At 40.1% G+C, this 14,542-nt stretch overlaps 1 protein-coding gene across 2 annotated transcripts in view; it reads left to right on the top strand.

Moving 5' to 3' along the window:
- The window catches only part of Ophn1 (oligophrenin 1), a 358,580-nt gene that overhangs the window by 339,458 nt on the left and 4,580 nt on the right, over positions 1–14,542 (top strand). Inside the window, exons 22-23 of one of the 2 annotated variants that reach the window (XM_052733231.1) lie at positions 11,829–11,991; positions 12,997–13,047. In XM_052733231.1, coding sequence (XP_052589191.1) covers positions 11,829–11,991; positions 12,997–13,047 — 214 coding nt within the window. Of the gene's footprint in view, positions 1–11,825; positions 11,992–12,996; positions 13,048–14,542 lie in introns of both variants that reach the window. The other variant, XM_052733226.1, reaches the window with a different exon arrangement.

Here is a 14,542-nt window from a genome sequence, read left to right as displayed (position 1 = left end):
TGTCTTTCTGAGCCTGGGTTAACTGGCTTAAAATAATTGCTTTTCATTTCCATCCATTTTCCTGACAAATTTCATTTTTTCTTTATAAACAACTAAAATTCTTTTGTGTATAGATACCACATTTTCATTATCCATTTATCTGTTGATGGACATCTGGGCCTAGCTGTTATGAATAGAGACCCAGTGAACATGGATGTGCAACAAATGATGTGGTCGCATATAGAGTCCTCTGAGTTCATGCCCAGGAGTGGTAGAGCTGGAGGAAAAGCAAGTTCTATATTTGCTTTTATAGATGCCTCCACACTACTTTCCATAGTGGCCTCAGCAGCTTACACTCCCACCAGTAGTATGTATGTCTTCCTCTTTCCCCACGTTGTGTTCTTGATGGCTAGCCATTCTCACTGGGTGAGATGGGATCTCAAAGTTGTTTTAATTTGCATTGCTTTGATGGATAAAGATGCTGAACATTTTAAAAGATATTTATTGACCATTTGTAATTCTTCCTTTGAGAAGTATCCTGTTTTGGGTTACTTCTGTTTATTGCTGTGAAGAGACACCACCACCAAGTCAGCTCTTATAAAGAAAGCATTTAATTGGGGACTTGCTTACAGGTTCAGAGGTTCAGTCTATTATCATCAAGGCAGGGAGCATGGCAACATGCAGGCAGACATGGTGCTGGAGGAATAGCTGAGAGTTCTATATCCTGATCCACAGGGAGAGAGGGAGACTGGGCCTGGCATGAGCTATTGAAACCTCAAAGTCCACCGCGAGTGACACACTTCCAACAAGGTCACACTTCCTAATCTTTTTAATCCTTTCTAACAGTTCTACACCCTGGTGACTAAATAGTCAAATATATGAGTCTATGGGGGCCATTCTTATTCCAATCGCCACAGTGTCTGTTCAGATTGTTGGCTCATATTCTAATTGATAACTGTTTTTTTTTATATTTACTTTTTAAAGTTTTAAAACTATTTATTATAGATATTAACTCCTTGTATGTTGTCTAGCTGATGAAGACTTTCCCCTATTCTCTAGGCTGTTTATTCTACTGAATTGTTGTTGTTGGTGGTGGTGGTTGTAGTGTACAGAAGTTCTTTAAATTCATGTGGTTCCATTTGCTAGTTCTTGGGCTATTTCCTGTTCAGAGATTTGTCATCTGTAATTGTATTCTTAAGTGTTTACCCTTTGTTTCAGTGTTTCCAGTTTAAAATCTAGGTCTCTGATTGACTTTGAATTAATTTTTGTGCCAACTGAGAGATAGGAAATCTAATTTCATTATTTTGCAAGTAATTATCGATTTTTGCTGACAGTTTGTTGAAAGGGCTGTCTTTCCTCCAGCACGTGTGTTTGACACTTTCATCAAAAATTAGGTTTGCATAGCTGTGTGTGTTTATCTCTGGTTCTTCTGTTGTGTTCCTTGGTCTGTATATCTGTTTTGTGCCAGTAGCTGTCGTATTACTACAGCTCTATAGTCTAATTTGAGGTCAGCTAATGTGATGTCTCTGGCTGTGTTTCCTCTGTTTACAATTGTTTTGACTATGTTATTTCATATTTCCTACAAATTTTAGGATTGTTTTTCTGTCTCTATGAATAATGGATCTCAACATGTAGCCCAGTAAGGCTTTGTACAGTATATCCTCCTGCCTCAGCCTCCTGAACCTCTGAATGCTGGGATTACAAGCATATACCACTGTACCTGGCCAGAGATCCTTCTAAAGGGAATGTGTTACTGTTTACTAGCACTGTGCTAGAGCACGGGTAAATAAATGTGGCGTAGAGTGGGGGAACTGGGAAGCAGGATAGTAGAGAAATACCAGGAATGGAATTGGTGTGAGAAGTATGCATGAAGCCTTTCACACATGCTGAATAGCACCACAGATTTCTTTCTAGAGAGGAGAGAGAAACAGAGAGGGGGAGGGAGGGAGATATTTTAGAGTATACATAAAAGCAGAAAGAAGTTGGAGGAAAAACAAGGCTGTCCAGATAAAGTGGAGGAAAGAAATTCTGTGGCAGGCTTAGTACATGCTGACAGCATTGTCTTTGGGCAGTTTAGTAAATGCTGTTTTGTGTGGATGCCAGCAAGATTTCCACAGAGCAATTGACACTTTCTAATTCTCTGGTTTGGCCCTCTAATGCATTTGCATGCTCATGTTATTTTCCATGTCTGTACCTTGGACTTTATAGCTTTAAAATGGGAAAAAGTATACCTACAAACAATTTTTAGGATTAAAAGACATAACAAACAAAATACCTGGCTCATAATCAGAAAATGAAATATGTTATTAATTTTCTCCCTCTGTCCTGTCTTCCCTCCCTACAATTTGCCTCTTATGGGAGGCAGCCAGGAAAGGCCAGACATCTATGGAGACATCTGCTTCAGTTTAGAAGTCATATATTGATCATCACATTAACCAAGTCGAAAGTTGGGTAACTGCACTTCTGCCCCCGTGGTAAACTTTGCCCTGCCCGTTGTCAAGCCAGGTCCCGTCAGCTTAGCACGCACAGGAACTTTTAGCCTTCTACATCAGTTCTGCCTCCAACATCTTTGGATATAGAATTCAATCCCTGTGCTATTCCTTCTGTTGCTTCTCTCACACTCCCATCCTCTGGGCTGCTGGCAGCAGCAGCTGTGATCTAATGGTATCAGTTAATATAAGAACTGATCTGACTTGTCCAGAGTCATCCAGGCTTTCTCATTCTGAGCTGCAGCATTGCCAGATTTTTTTTTTTTTGCTCTTAAATCAGTTAGCAACAAGCCTGTGTGGTACAGTTTCCCTTAAAGCCTCTGGCCTTCAGCCTTGGCAGAACTGGGATGGGTTGGGCCATGGTGGAGGCCTATAGCCAAATCTCTGGTATAGTTGCATCTTTAAACCTTCCCCACCTATCTCTTCACCTCTGCTTCCCACCCTAGTTTCGCTGATGCTCATGGTAAGTTCCTGGACACCAGAAGAGTTATCAGTTAATCAGTTGCTACACATAGTTCTCCCTCTGGCCTGAAGCTGATGATTAACCCCGTGTGCTAACAAGCAACCTGAACGGCAGGCTTGGAGAGAGAGTTGTCTCTTCTGCTTACCCACTCTACACCAAGCAGTTGTTACTCTTTTTCACCTTTGTTGTTGAAGATGCTTTGTTGCGTCTGCTATTCTGAATGTGTCACTGTCCTAACTTCTTCCCATCTTTACCCTTTTCACTGATCTAACATGTGAGTGCATTTCATTGTTCTCCAAATTTTCCCTCAAAGCAATTAGAAATAGCAGAAGCATGGTGCATGTTAAAGGACTTACTCCATGACAGTCAAGTAACTTTGCAATACCCACTATTGTTTCTTGATGGAATTTTATTCAGAACCCTTTTCTATCCCAGACATGGCCCTGTATGCTTTCTCTTATTCATTGCATATTTGTATTGCTGGTAAATGTGTGAGGTAGGTTTTACCCTACCCATCTCAGAGAAAGAGTGACTCAGACATGAAACAAATTGTCCACAGTCCCTTGGGCTATAATATGCAGAGATGTTGCTGGAAACTAGATGTTTGGGATGCTTTATAACACATTCAATTTTAAAGATTTACTTTATGCATATGGACATTTGTCTGCATGTATGTGTGTATCATGTGTGCACCTTGTGCCCATAGAAGCCAGAAACGAGTGTTGGGTCACCTGGAACTGAAGTTATAGATGGGTGTGAGCCACCATGTGAGTGCTAGAAATCAAATCTGATTCCTCCACAAGAGCAGCAAGTTCTTTTAAACACATAACCATCTGTCTAACTCCATAGTCTTATTTTTTTTCTACCTTAGCTGCCACCTTCTTTTCTGTCAGGCATTACTTTGGGGTATATAAAATTAGCATGTCTCCATTTGACCATTTGATGTTATCTTTTAAATTAATTTTCTAGGTTAGCATATAAACAAATGGTTCATCATGGCATCTTCATGCATGTGTATTATACTGTGTTGCCATTTCTTGCTCTTTCACTATCCTTCCCTGTGCCTCCTCTAACTCATTCCTTTTTGTTCCCCAGTTAGTCCTCCCTTCTACTTTCTTTCCTATTATATGTATTACATTACTCTCTCATTTCCTGCCTCCCTTATGATGTCTTCCTCCACTCTTCCCACTTTCTATTTTTGTGGCTCTCCACGTAGGTACCCCCCCCCCATCTATTAAAATCTAGGTTCTACATGTAAGAGAGAACATGTAGTGTTTCCTCAATGCTACTTTCTCTTATCGGTTCTGGCTTTACAAAATGCAAGTGTGTAGTTTCTACAAAAAGATTTAGGACTTTTGGGGAGAATGAAGAGGACAAAAGGCTATGCCTTTTGCTTATATTTGTACATTCGTTCAGACATCAAACTAAGCAAAGAGAAAGACCAAGATGAAAAGCCATGATTCTGCCTTCCCATTGTTCATAGTGAGAATGGCCCATAGGCTATCAGTTCCATCCCAGTGTAAGCTATGTTCTTGGGTGATAGTGAGAGCATTCCAGTAAGAGCAGCGTGTAGGAAGCCTTCATTCTGCCTGAGGTATAGATATTAAAGTGAGTAGCATGCCACACAGAGGGGCCCTGTGACATGTGGGTTTAAGAGCCCTGCTCAGATTCTTTCCTCTCTTTGGTGATATGCTCCTGGGCATGGAGGAAGGATATTTGCAAGACCTTTTTCAGTCACACAGCCATCAATTCTTCACTGGGGTGACTAATGCTGTAAGTGGCATTTGTATCTGCTCTAAAAGTATTAGGAACAGACTTGCTCCTGCAGTAATGGGCGTTGCTGGCCATTATCCACATTTTCTTGTTTGCACTTATTATACTTAGGCTTTAGTAATCTACTGTTTGGTTTTCACTCTCTGCCTTTCCTGGAGTCTAACTCCAAATTGTTCCATAAGGATAATTAATGGCTAAGAGGAAAGGAAGGCTATATGGTGAGTATGGAGGAATGTCATAGAAAGCAAGAGATCATTCTAGAAGGCTGGGGCTGAGATATAGGAAGAAACAATCTTCTCCCTGCTCTATAGCCCAAGGTTGGGTATAGGTGAATATAAGGAAAGGTACAAGAAAGTTGCATAAAATCAAAAACTGATGACTGTTGCATCTCCATAAATCTGCACATGCTAAGATATTTGGTCACCATCATTTGACAGAGGATGGGAAAAGAAGTAACAAAATGTTTTGGAGAGGCCAATAATTTTGTAGTGAAATCCATGTTTTGGACCAAGATTCAAAAGAAATTAAAATGATTGCTATTTGGTGGAATACTCTAGACTAGAGAGAATTTGTGGTTAAACCCCATCCTCCATTACTTCCCTCAATGTGTGTTTTAAATTTGACTCTGTCTCTCCTAGCTGTGGTATTTCAGGTAAATCATAACCTCTCTGAACCTCTCATTTGTAGAAGATGTTCATAATTGTGCCCATTGGATTGCTATATAACAAGGAAGAATGGCATGTGTATACCTGTCCCATTCCAACTACCCTGTAAATGGAAGGAGTTGTTTGGCTTTAATAGCAGGCTGTTGTAATTAGGTCAGCTTTACTTTCTATTTCCCACTATGAGTAGTGTGGGATAGCACCTCCATTACAGGCAAGTGAAGAGCGCCCGTGCGTGCGTGAGTGCGTGCGTGTGTGTGTGCGTGCGTGCGTGCGTGCGTGTGTGTGTGTGTGTGTGTGTGTGTGTGTGTGTGTGTATGTGTGTAGGTAGGTAGGTAGGTAGGGAGATGTGGCCTATAAAGCACCTAGTTATACAGTAGAGGTTCAAGAAGTGGCAGATTACAAGACAGAGACATCTGCTTTTCTGTATTCTTGGAGAAACCTCAAACGTAAAATACAAGCAGAAGAAAACAGCTCAGAACTACATATTTCATCTTTAGCCTGTCTATACAGGTGATAAATATCCAGAAAGAAAAAAGCATTGGGTAGGAAAGGGACAAAAAAAGGATCTTTAGCTCTTCTTAGCTCAATTCAAGTCTAGTTTGGTTTGTGGATCCTCTGATGGTCCTACTCAAGGGTATTCACTCATACCTCACTTCTTAGAGCACTCATGTTTGGCCCTTTAATGTGACTGCTGAGTCACAGTGCTCTCACTTATTTCCCATGACTATGACTTCTCATCTCAGTTTGGCTTTCAGACCCTAGGGAAACCGTATCAGATCATTTGTATGCATTCCTTGTTGGACACAAATGCCCTCACAAAATTCCCAGTATACTGAATACTTACTTTAGGTTTCAGAATGCCCTTGAAGCTTGAGGGTATTTTGCTTTGTGTGTCCTACAAAGCTCAGTTGGAAGCCTAAAAAGGGAAAGCTTTCTTCACTGTCCTTCTAAAAGACTGAACTGCATTTTTCTTTACTCAATAAATATTTGTTGAATATCTGCCGGTTACACGCAGAGCAGTTTACTTGGGTCTCTTGGGGATACAGAGATGAGTCCCACCTGGATCTTGCTCTCAAGTTGCTCCCATTCTAATAGGGGAGAAATAGCCATGAAAACAAAGAGCCAAAGTACAAGATTCAAAGTACAAGACAACCAGTGCCTTACGAGCTAGAGAAAGGAACTTGGAGAATCTTAAGCTTCCTAAGAGACATGGCACTTAAGCGGATGCAAATTTGGGCATGTGGGAATAGGATAAAGAGTATCTTGGAAAGATGATTAACTGCAAGACGTGTACACAGAACAATAAATAATGTTTGTCTGGATTGTAGCATATGTGATGAAGAATGGTGGAAAGGGAGATCAGAAAGGACTGCTGAAGCCCAATGGAAGAGGGTAGTGAATGCCAACTTAAGCATTTTGAGTGTTGTCTGCAGGCAACAGGGAGCCATGAAATGGAAATCGATTTCTTGAGAGGTAACAGGAAGGTGGAAGAAAGGAAGGGGGAGACTGATAAAGAAATTGAGGCTTCCATGGTATTTCCAAAGCAGCATACAAAAGTCAGCAGAGAGAGGTAAAGGTTTACAGACTGATACCATCTGCTGATTCATCTGCAAAACAGTCCAATATTCATATTGTACTGGCAGAGAAATGAACTGCTGACTTACACAAGCTAGTTTTAGTACTAAGATGAGAACCCAGGTTTCTTGACTTCTAGTTATATGACTTCTTTCTGTGCCTTGCCAATTTGACACTGTGGCTTAACTGTGACTGAGACAAATTAGAGGCAAGAAAGAACAACACCGGGTCTTTCAGCCAAGAAAACTCTTTGCTGCTACTTCAAAGCATGACTTGTAATGAATCATCAAGTTGGAGTTGCGTATAAAAAGGGCCTAATCAGACAAACAGTTAATGGTGCTTACTTTCCAGGCCCTAGTTAGATGTCCATTTGGATGTGGCTGTAAAGGTAATGAATGAGGGTGCTGTTTTGAGGATGCTATCTACTGTACTCATCAAGAGAAATGAGCCCTAGGATAGGCATGACTTCAGGTAGGAACATTTTCTGGCTCAAAAAGTGTAGTATCTTTCCTAGCAGACTCCCTGCTCCAGTAACCAGTAGAAGTGGGATATCACTGTCATCACTGGTCATCTGTGACCTGCAATGAGGAAGCAGTGTTGTGTGGCTTATAACTTTACAGCTCACACTGCCCATCATCACATGTACCTAGGAAACACTCATGAGCAAGTCCTACTCCAGTCAAACTAGGAATGCCGAGGATGGGATCTGGTTACTGTATATTTAAAGGTCTTCACACGTTCTAATGTGTAGCCAGGGTTGAAATCCACTGCACCACTGGGACCTGAAACAACATAGGTTTCAGAAATCACATGCACATGGATCTGTTCGTGGTAAATGCTGAGGTTCCTTTTCATTTTGGAGTGTCTTCCTCAATAGCAGAAAAGGTGTACCATCTGTGCCGAATGATGGCCAATCTTAACTATGAAAACTGTGTAAAAAGCATTAAGCGCAGTGTTACAATACTTGAAAAAGAACTGGTGTTTCATAATAAAAGTAGCCAGAACTGGAACTGTGTGAGACCCTAGGATTAATCCCTGTATTTCAAAATCAGTCAATACAAATAAATAGGAAATATTTTTTACTTGTTTTTTTTTACTGTTATCATTTGCAATTTTGTATTACTACTACTAATAACAACATAGCAGACACCGGGGGAAAAGTGAATATGAAAACAGAAGATAAGAATTTCAATCATTACTTTATCACAATCTAAGCATACATGTAATGGGGAAGTGGTTTTACCATTCTGAGCCTCAGTTTCCTTCTCTGTAAAATAGAAATGGCATGAAGTCTCTATTCTTTCCTTCTCAGCTTGCTATGAACATCATCTGGGAGAATGTTCCAAACAGTATCAATTTGTTAGGGAAAAAATCAATTATTATTACTTTGATTATTTTTTTCTAATGCAATTGTACAAAATCACCCTGTCCATAAATGTAAGCTAGAGCCTAGATGTGGAGATAGAAATTCTACCTGTAAACAGGAACAATGTTTTACTCATTCCTCTACTAGTGTACTACTTATACTGTACTATCAGAATCCTGCCTTTTCCCCTGAGATTTCTCAGTGGATGATTTATTTTAATATGTAGCTCAGATTTGAGCTGGGTCTTGTAAAACATAATTATAGTATTTTTATTAATTTTTTTGCAAATTTCATACTTGCATGCAATATTTTTTATAACATTTACCTCCTCCTCCCATAACTCCTCCCAGATCCCTCCATCCTCTCACCCGTTTCAAATTTGTTTCCTCTTTTTTGTTTTTATAAAACCTACTGAGTCTGATTTGTGCAGCCCACATACTCCTGAGTATGGGAGCCATCCACTAGAATGTGTTTGCTCTACCAAGAGCCATAGTGCAAAGAAAACTGACTCTCCCTTCCCTAGCAGCTCTCAGCTGTCAGTAGCTCCTCACCTAGGTGTGGGCTTACATGCCCCTCCCATCTCCATCCTGGAATGTTGACTAGCTTGATCTTATGCAGGTCTTGTGCACAAAACCACAGCTGCTGTGGGCTTATGACTGAAACAGTCTTGCAATGTCCAGAAGACACTGCATTGCTCTTATAATCTTTCCAGTCTTTCTTCTGCGATGATTCCTGAGCCTTGGGGAGAAGAAAGGTGAAACCACTGGCACCTATTCTCTGCACTTTGATTAGTTGTGAGTTTCCATGTTAAATGTTATCCATTGAACAAATAAACTACTCTGATGATATCTGAAAGCTACATTAATCTGTGTATATAGAGAAACAGATTAGAGGGCAGTTTAATTCTATGTCTATTTAGCAAAATGATAGTAGTAGGTTTTACCCCTTGACCTAGTGACCTAATGAACTCTGCTACCATGGATTTGAGACCATGCTTACAGTACTAGGCATGTTCTTCCTCCTGTGGAAACCCTAAATCCAATCAGAAAGTAGTTGGTTACCCCTATAACATTCATGCCATTATTTAACCTACGAGCATATCTTTTCAGGCCAGTTGTTATTTTACCATATAGGATTCACAACTAGGTATGACTGCTGGTAACTCTGCCCCCCCCCAGCAGTATTATGAAAGCTAGCCATCAGAAAGAAGGCTTCCTGGTCAAGTACTAACTTGATTTCTCCACATTCTATGTCCAAAGTATGTGGTATCTTCAGCAATAGGGTCTTATCATTATGTTTTGGTGGACAGCCAAGAGCAATTGCAATAGACTATATTGTTCTGGGGTCTCAACGACGCTTCTGACCAACAAATTGAGGGGAGATATCTCACACCCGGCACCATGCTTTTTATTTGGTAATCTATGGCTTCTGGAAGGAACTTTGTTCCCTGTGTATGAAAACTCCAATTAAATTATTTTATGTATTTAGGAATCGTATAAAATGATAGGTCTCCATATGGCCTTTTTAAACATCCTTAGTGTTGTATTTACCTACTCCTACCCACTCTTATGAATGGATATAGTACTTATGATGTGAGCTCAGGAGTCCATAGAAGGAAAGAAGCAAAATGGTCTAATGCTTACTTACCCCTACTTGTTTTGGATGCTATATCATCTAATTTAATTCTTATAATCATCTTGTGAAATGACATTGTTATAAACTCATTTCCCAAATGAGAAAATGGTAGATATTAAATCACTTTCCAGGTTCTCACTGCTTGGAAGTAGCAGAATAAAGCCACACATCCAGGTCTTCACAATTCTAGACCCTCTGTACTTTCTCCTATAGCATACTATATGATCTAAAATTAACACTTGTTTTGATGGGGTGGTGAAGAGACCAGTTTGAGTAGACCAGTAGAGTAGACTTGGTAGACAATGTCCAATGATTTGGAGCTAGCTTAAAGGAGATCTTGAACTTATGTTTAAGAGTTTGAACTTTATCCTTTGCATTTTAGAGCTACTAAGAAGGACTTGAAGAAAAATAAAACTGTGTAAGCTTAAGTAAATCCTATAGCAAGCAGTATTATACAGATGGAATTTAATGTCTTTACTTTAAACATCTTGAAGAAAGGATGAAAATCAAGATCTCCTAGCATTAAGCAAATATCAAGATCTGATGTACTTGCATTGTTACACATATGGCTATATTAATATTGTCTTCATTGAGACACAAGTACTTTTTGTGCAGAGTTTTGTTTCCTTTATTTGTTGAGACAGAGTCTCACTCTGTAGCTTAGGCTGGCCCAGAACTCACTATGTAGACCAAGGTGGCCTTGGACTAATGTCAATCCTGCTGCTTTAGACTCCCCAGCCCCAGCGCTGGAATTACAGATGTGAGCTACCATGCCCACCTTTATGGATTCATTTTTACTTTATTTCAGATACATATTTTGTCTTGACCTTGTCCAAATTCTTGTCAGTTTATATGTGATATCTATTGGTTAATTGCTTGTAAGAATAAATTGTTTGTTGAGCCTTTGTAGTTATGTCTGATGTTTTGCGACTAAAATATGTTTTGTGCCAATTGATTCTTCTTATTTTTTTATCTTGGATGAATTTCCTTGAGCTTTTTTTTCAAAGTAGAAATACTGGATAAACAAGTATGAATTATTGCCTATGCATGGATGTGTTTCATCCAGATTGTTCCAGAATGCTTGATAGGTATCTAGATAGAATAAGTTCAGTTTATCATGCCACCAGCAATATGTGAGTCCATCTGTTTTGCCATAATCTTGCCAGTACCATTTCATAAAATCTATATGTTTATTTCTTATGATTAATCTGTAAGCCAGAAATGTGGAGGTAGGAAGGTGAGTTACGAGAGTACTTTAGTACTGAATAGGACTTTTTGAGATTTATTTTAGTTTTAATTATATGTACATAGATGTGCATATGAGTACAGCAGCCCACAGAGTCCAGCAGAGAATGTTGGATCGCCTGGATCTGGAGTTACAGGTTCTTATAAGCCTCCTGACAGGGGTGCTGGGAACCCAACTTGGGTCCTTTGCAAGAGCAGTAGGTGCTTTCAATTGCTAAGTCATTTCTCCAATCTCAGGATCTGAATTTTAGTGGTTATGAATTTATCAAATTCAAGTTTCTCATCAATCACCTACTATGTGACTGGCACTGTAGTAAACATACTATTTCCTAACTTAATGCTTCCAATTTCTGTAAACTGGTGTGTTGCTGCTCTGAATTACAAAGCCAAGGAAATGTAGAATTAGGAAAGTCATAACAAATGTAAGGTACATGAAGTTGTACAGTCCAGGTTTAAATGTAGGCTTTCTAAGGGACAGCAGCCAGAAGAATTTTAAAACAAAAATAAAGAGTCGTTGTTAGCCAAGAAGAAATAGGGACCAGAGAACATGGCCCAGCCAACCCCAGGTTACCTACTGATGCTTAGTGTTCTATTTGGCTGACTATTCAGGTCCTTAGTGTTGTCTTCTCTTTTAGGAGATACTGACTGTTTCAGCAAAGTTCGGCCCCCAGGAGAAAAGCAAACAATCATCCGTCCTCCAGTGAGGCCCCCAGACCCTCCTTGTCGGGCCAGTACTTCACAAAAGCCAGAACCAAAGCCAGATACTGTGGCTGGCAATGCAGGGGAAATCCCATCATCTGTGTAAGTAACATTTTCTCTCAACTTGACCTAAGGCCTGTGCTGGCCACTAGAGGTGCCTTCAGGGTCTCCATCTCTGGTTGCTAAGTGTATACAGCACACAACTCTGGAACATCATTTTCTTCATAATCTAGGAGACTATCCACTGCCATCCCTGTGTGAAGTATTCCATTCAAGCCCCAAAGCTGAGCTATTTCACTAGAGATGAAGACTTTTTCAAAGTCTTATATAAAGACTCATTCTTTTTCTTAACTGCCCTGATGTCTGTAAAGTAGAAAAATTACTTTCAGTTTTTTGCTCTAGAAATCTTTTCTTTATCTTGTGTTATTGCTACTGGTTTTAAAGTAATTTAGTGTGCACATTTTTTTGTCATTGTACTTGTGCTTGGGGATTGCTTTCTTTCTTTTCTTTTCTTTTTTTTTTTTTTTTGCAAGAAAAGGGTACATTTAAAAAAATCTTCCAAAATGACTCGGGACCCCTAAAGATCCTCTCTCAGTACAGGAGCTGAGCTGACATCCAGTAGGCCCTCCGGTGGCTGGCCAATAAGCTGGGGAGCCAGGGAAGAAGCAGAGCTAAGGCACCAGCTTTGCTTGACCCTCCTCAGACTTGCCTCCTGGACCCTTCTTAGCACATTGCCCCCTGATCCTCCTTTTTCTTGTGTCTTTTATTGCTGGTAATGGTAAAATTAGGGAAAGAACAAAGCCGCCCCAACTTCAGCTGATTAAAACAGCATATTTACAAAGTGCCCTAAACCACACTTTGAAACCAAAGGTGATTTTCACTTAGTTTTCAAAAGACAGGTCTGAGTGGACCACAAACTTTGACCGTTTGGGATCAATAAGTAGTAAAGGGTCTTAATTGTTGCCTTGGGATGCGTATGGCTTCGGAACCATTTCTCATTCTGAGTTTTGCCCAGATCCTTGGCTTTTTTGCCAGCCAAAGTAGGACCTTTCCATTGGTCCTTGGTTCTCACGTGTATTTTACTGTAGCTCTGGCTTCTATTTGCAGGGTGGCATCCAGGACCAGATTCTTTGAAACAGCATCCCGGAAAACTGGAAGGTAAGAGACGCAGGAGACGGAAGAGGAGGCAAAAGGCAATTTTGAATAAATGCATCAAATGTGTCTCAGCAGTTTTTGCTCTTTGCATGTTCTTTTCTGTTTCTCTGTAGTTCTTGTTCTCTCTCCACCTCTCTCCCTTCTCTCCCCTCTCCTCTCCCACCTCTTTCTCCTGCAGTTATTGTAGATTGGCTTCTATTTCTCCCCTGTGTCCTGTCTTATGTGTATCTCTGCCATTCTCAGCTTCTCTCTGTCACTTTTTGTGTTTCTCTGTCTGTGTTCTCTTTATGCCATCCTCCTTGTTTTTCTTAACTTGTGTCTTCGTTGTCTCTTTATTACTCATTTTTCCCATTTCTTTCTTCTGTTTCTCTTTCTCCTTCACAGACATACATATGCATGTACACTATTGTATGTACACACATCTTGTCTTAGTTAGGATTACCATTGCTGTGATGAAACACCATGACTAAAGCAACTTGGGAAGGAAGGGGTTATTTGGATTATACTTCCACATCATAGTCTATAATTGAAGGAAGTCAGGATAGGAACTCAAACAGGGCAAGAAGCTGGAAGCAGGAGCTGCTGCAGAGGCCATAGAGGAGTACTGCTTACTGGCTTGCTTTCCCTGACTTGCTCAGCCTGCTTTCTTATAGAACCCAGGACCACCAGCCCAGGAATGGCACCACCCAAAATGTGCTGGTCCCTTCCCATCAATCACTAATTAGGAAAAAATTCTACAGACTTGCCTACAGCCTGACCTTATGGAGGCATCTTCTCATTTGAGGCTCCCTCCTCTCAGATGACTATAGCTTGTGTCAAATTGATATAAAACTAGCCAGCACACATCCAAAGCTATATTGAAAAAAAGAAACCTTACACCCAATGAAGGTCTTTTTGTTGCTGTTATTTTGCTTATTTAGACTTCATGGGATATAAGGTCAGCTGACAAAGGTATGTAGAATATAGCATTCTATTGTCTGTGGATTCAGAGTAAGTGTGGCTCCCATTTCGAAGATAAATAGTTGACTTGATGATTATCAAACTGACCATCCACATAAATCTCTTGGAAAAACTGTAAAAAAAAGAATAATCCCAGATTCCTGGCTTCTATTCTACACTCACTAAAATTGATCTTTTGAGTGGGGCCTGAGAATCAATTATTCCTCCTTTTGTTGTCCCCCTCTTGTATTTCCTCTCTCCTTTTTTCCTTCTGTTCATCCTTCCTTCCATTTGTTTTTAAATTTTTTTTCAAATGCTGGTACAAGCTGTTCAAGCCCTGGGCATTTGGGAGCATTTGAAGTAATGGTTGCTTAGTCTTCAAGGTGCTTGCTGTGAGTTTGTTCCATGTGGCTAATTTGAGATTTTCAAATTGTGCTTCCTACCCAAGAACAAGAGTTAGCTCTTCTAGGTGGTCAGTTCAAAGCAGAACAATGCACCTTTACCATCAATGGGGCCAGGATAGGTTTGGCATCCTCTTACCAATACCGTGAATCTAATT

The sequence above is a fragment of the Peromyscus californicus genome, unplaced genomic scaffold (assembly GCF_007827085.1).
Source record: "Peromyscus californicus insignis strain IS unplaced genomic scaffold, ASM782708v3 Scaffold_10__1_contigs__length_136768540, whole genome shotgun sequence".
Taxonomy (NCBI): Eukaryota; Metazoa; Chordata; class Mammalia; order Rodentia; family Cricetidae; genus Peromyscus; species Peromyscus californicus.
Note: the sequence above shows the minus strand (reverse complement) of the source record. Positions and strands in the feature narration are given on the sequence as shown.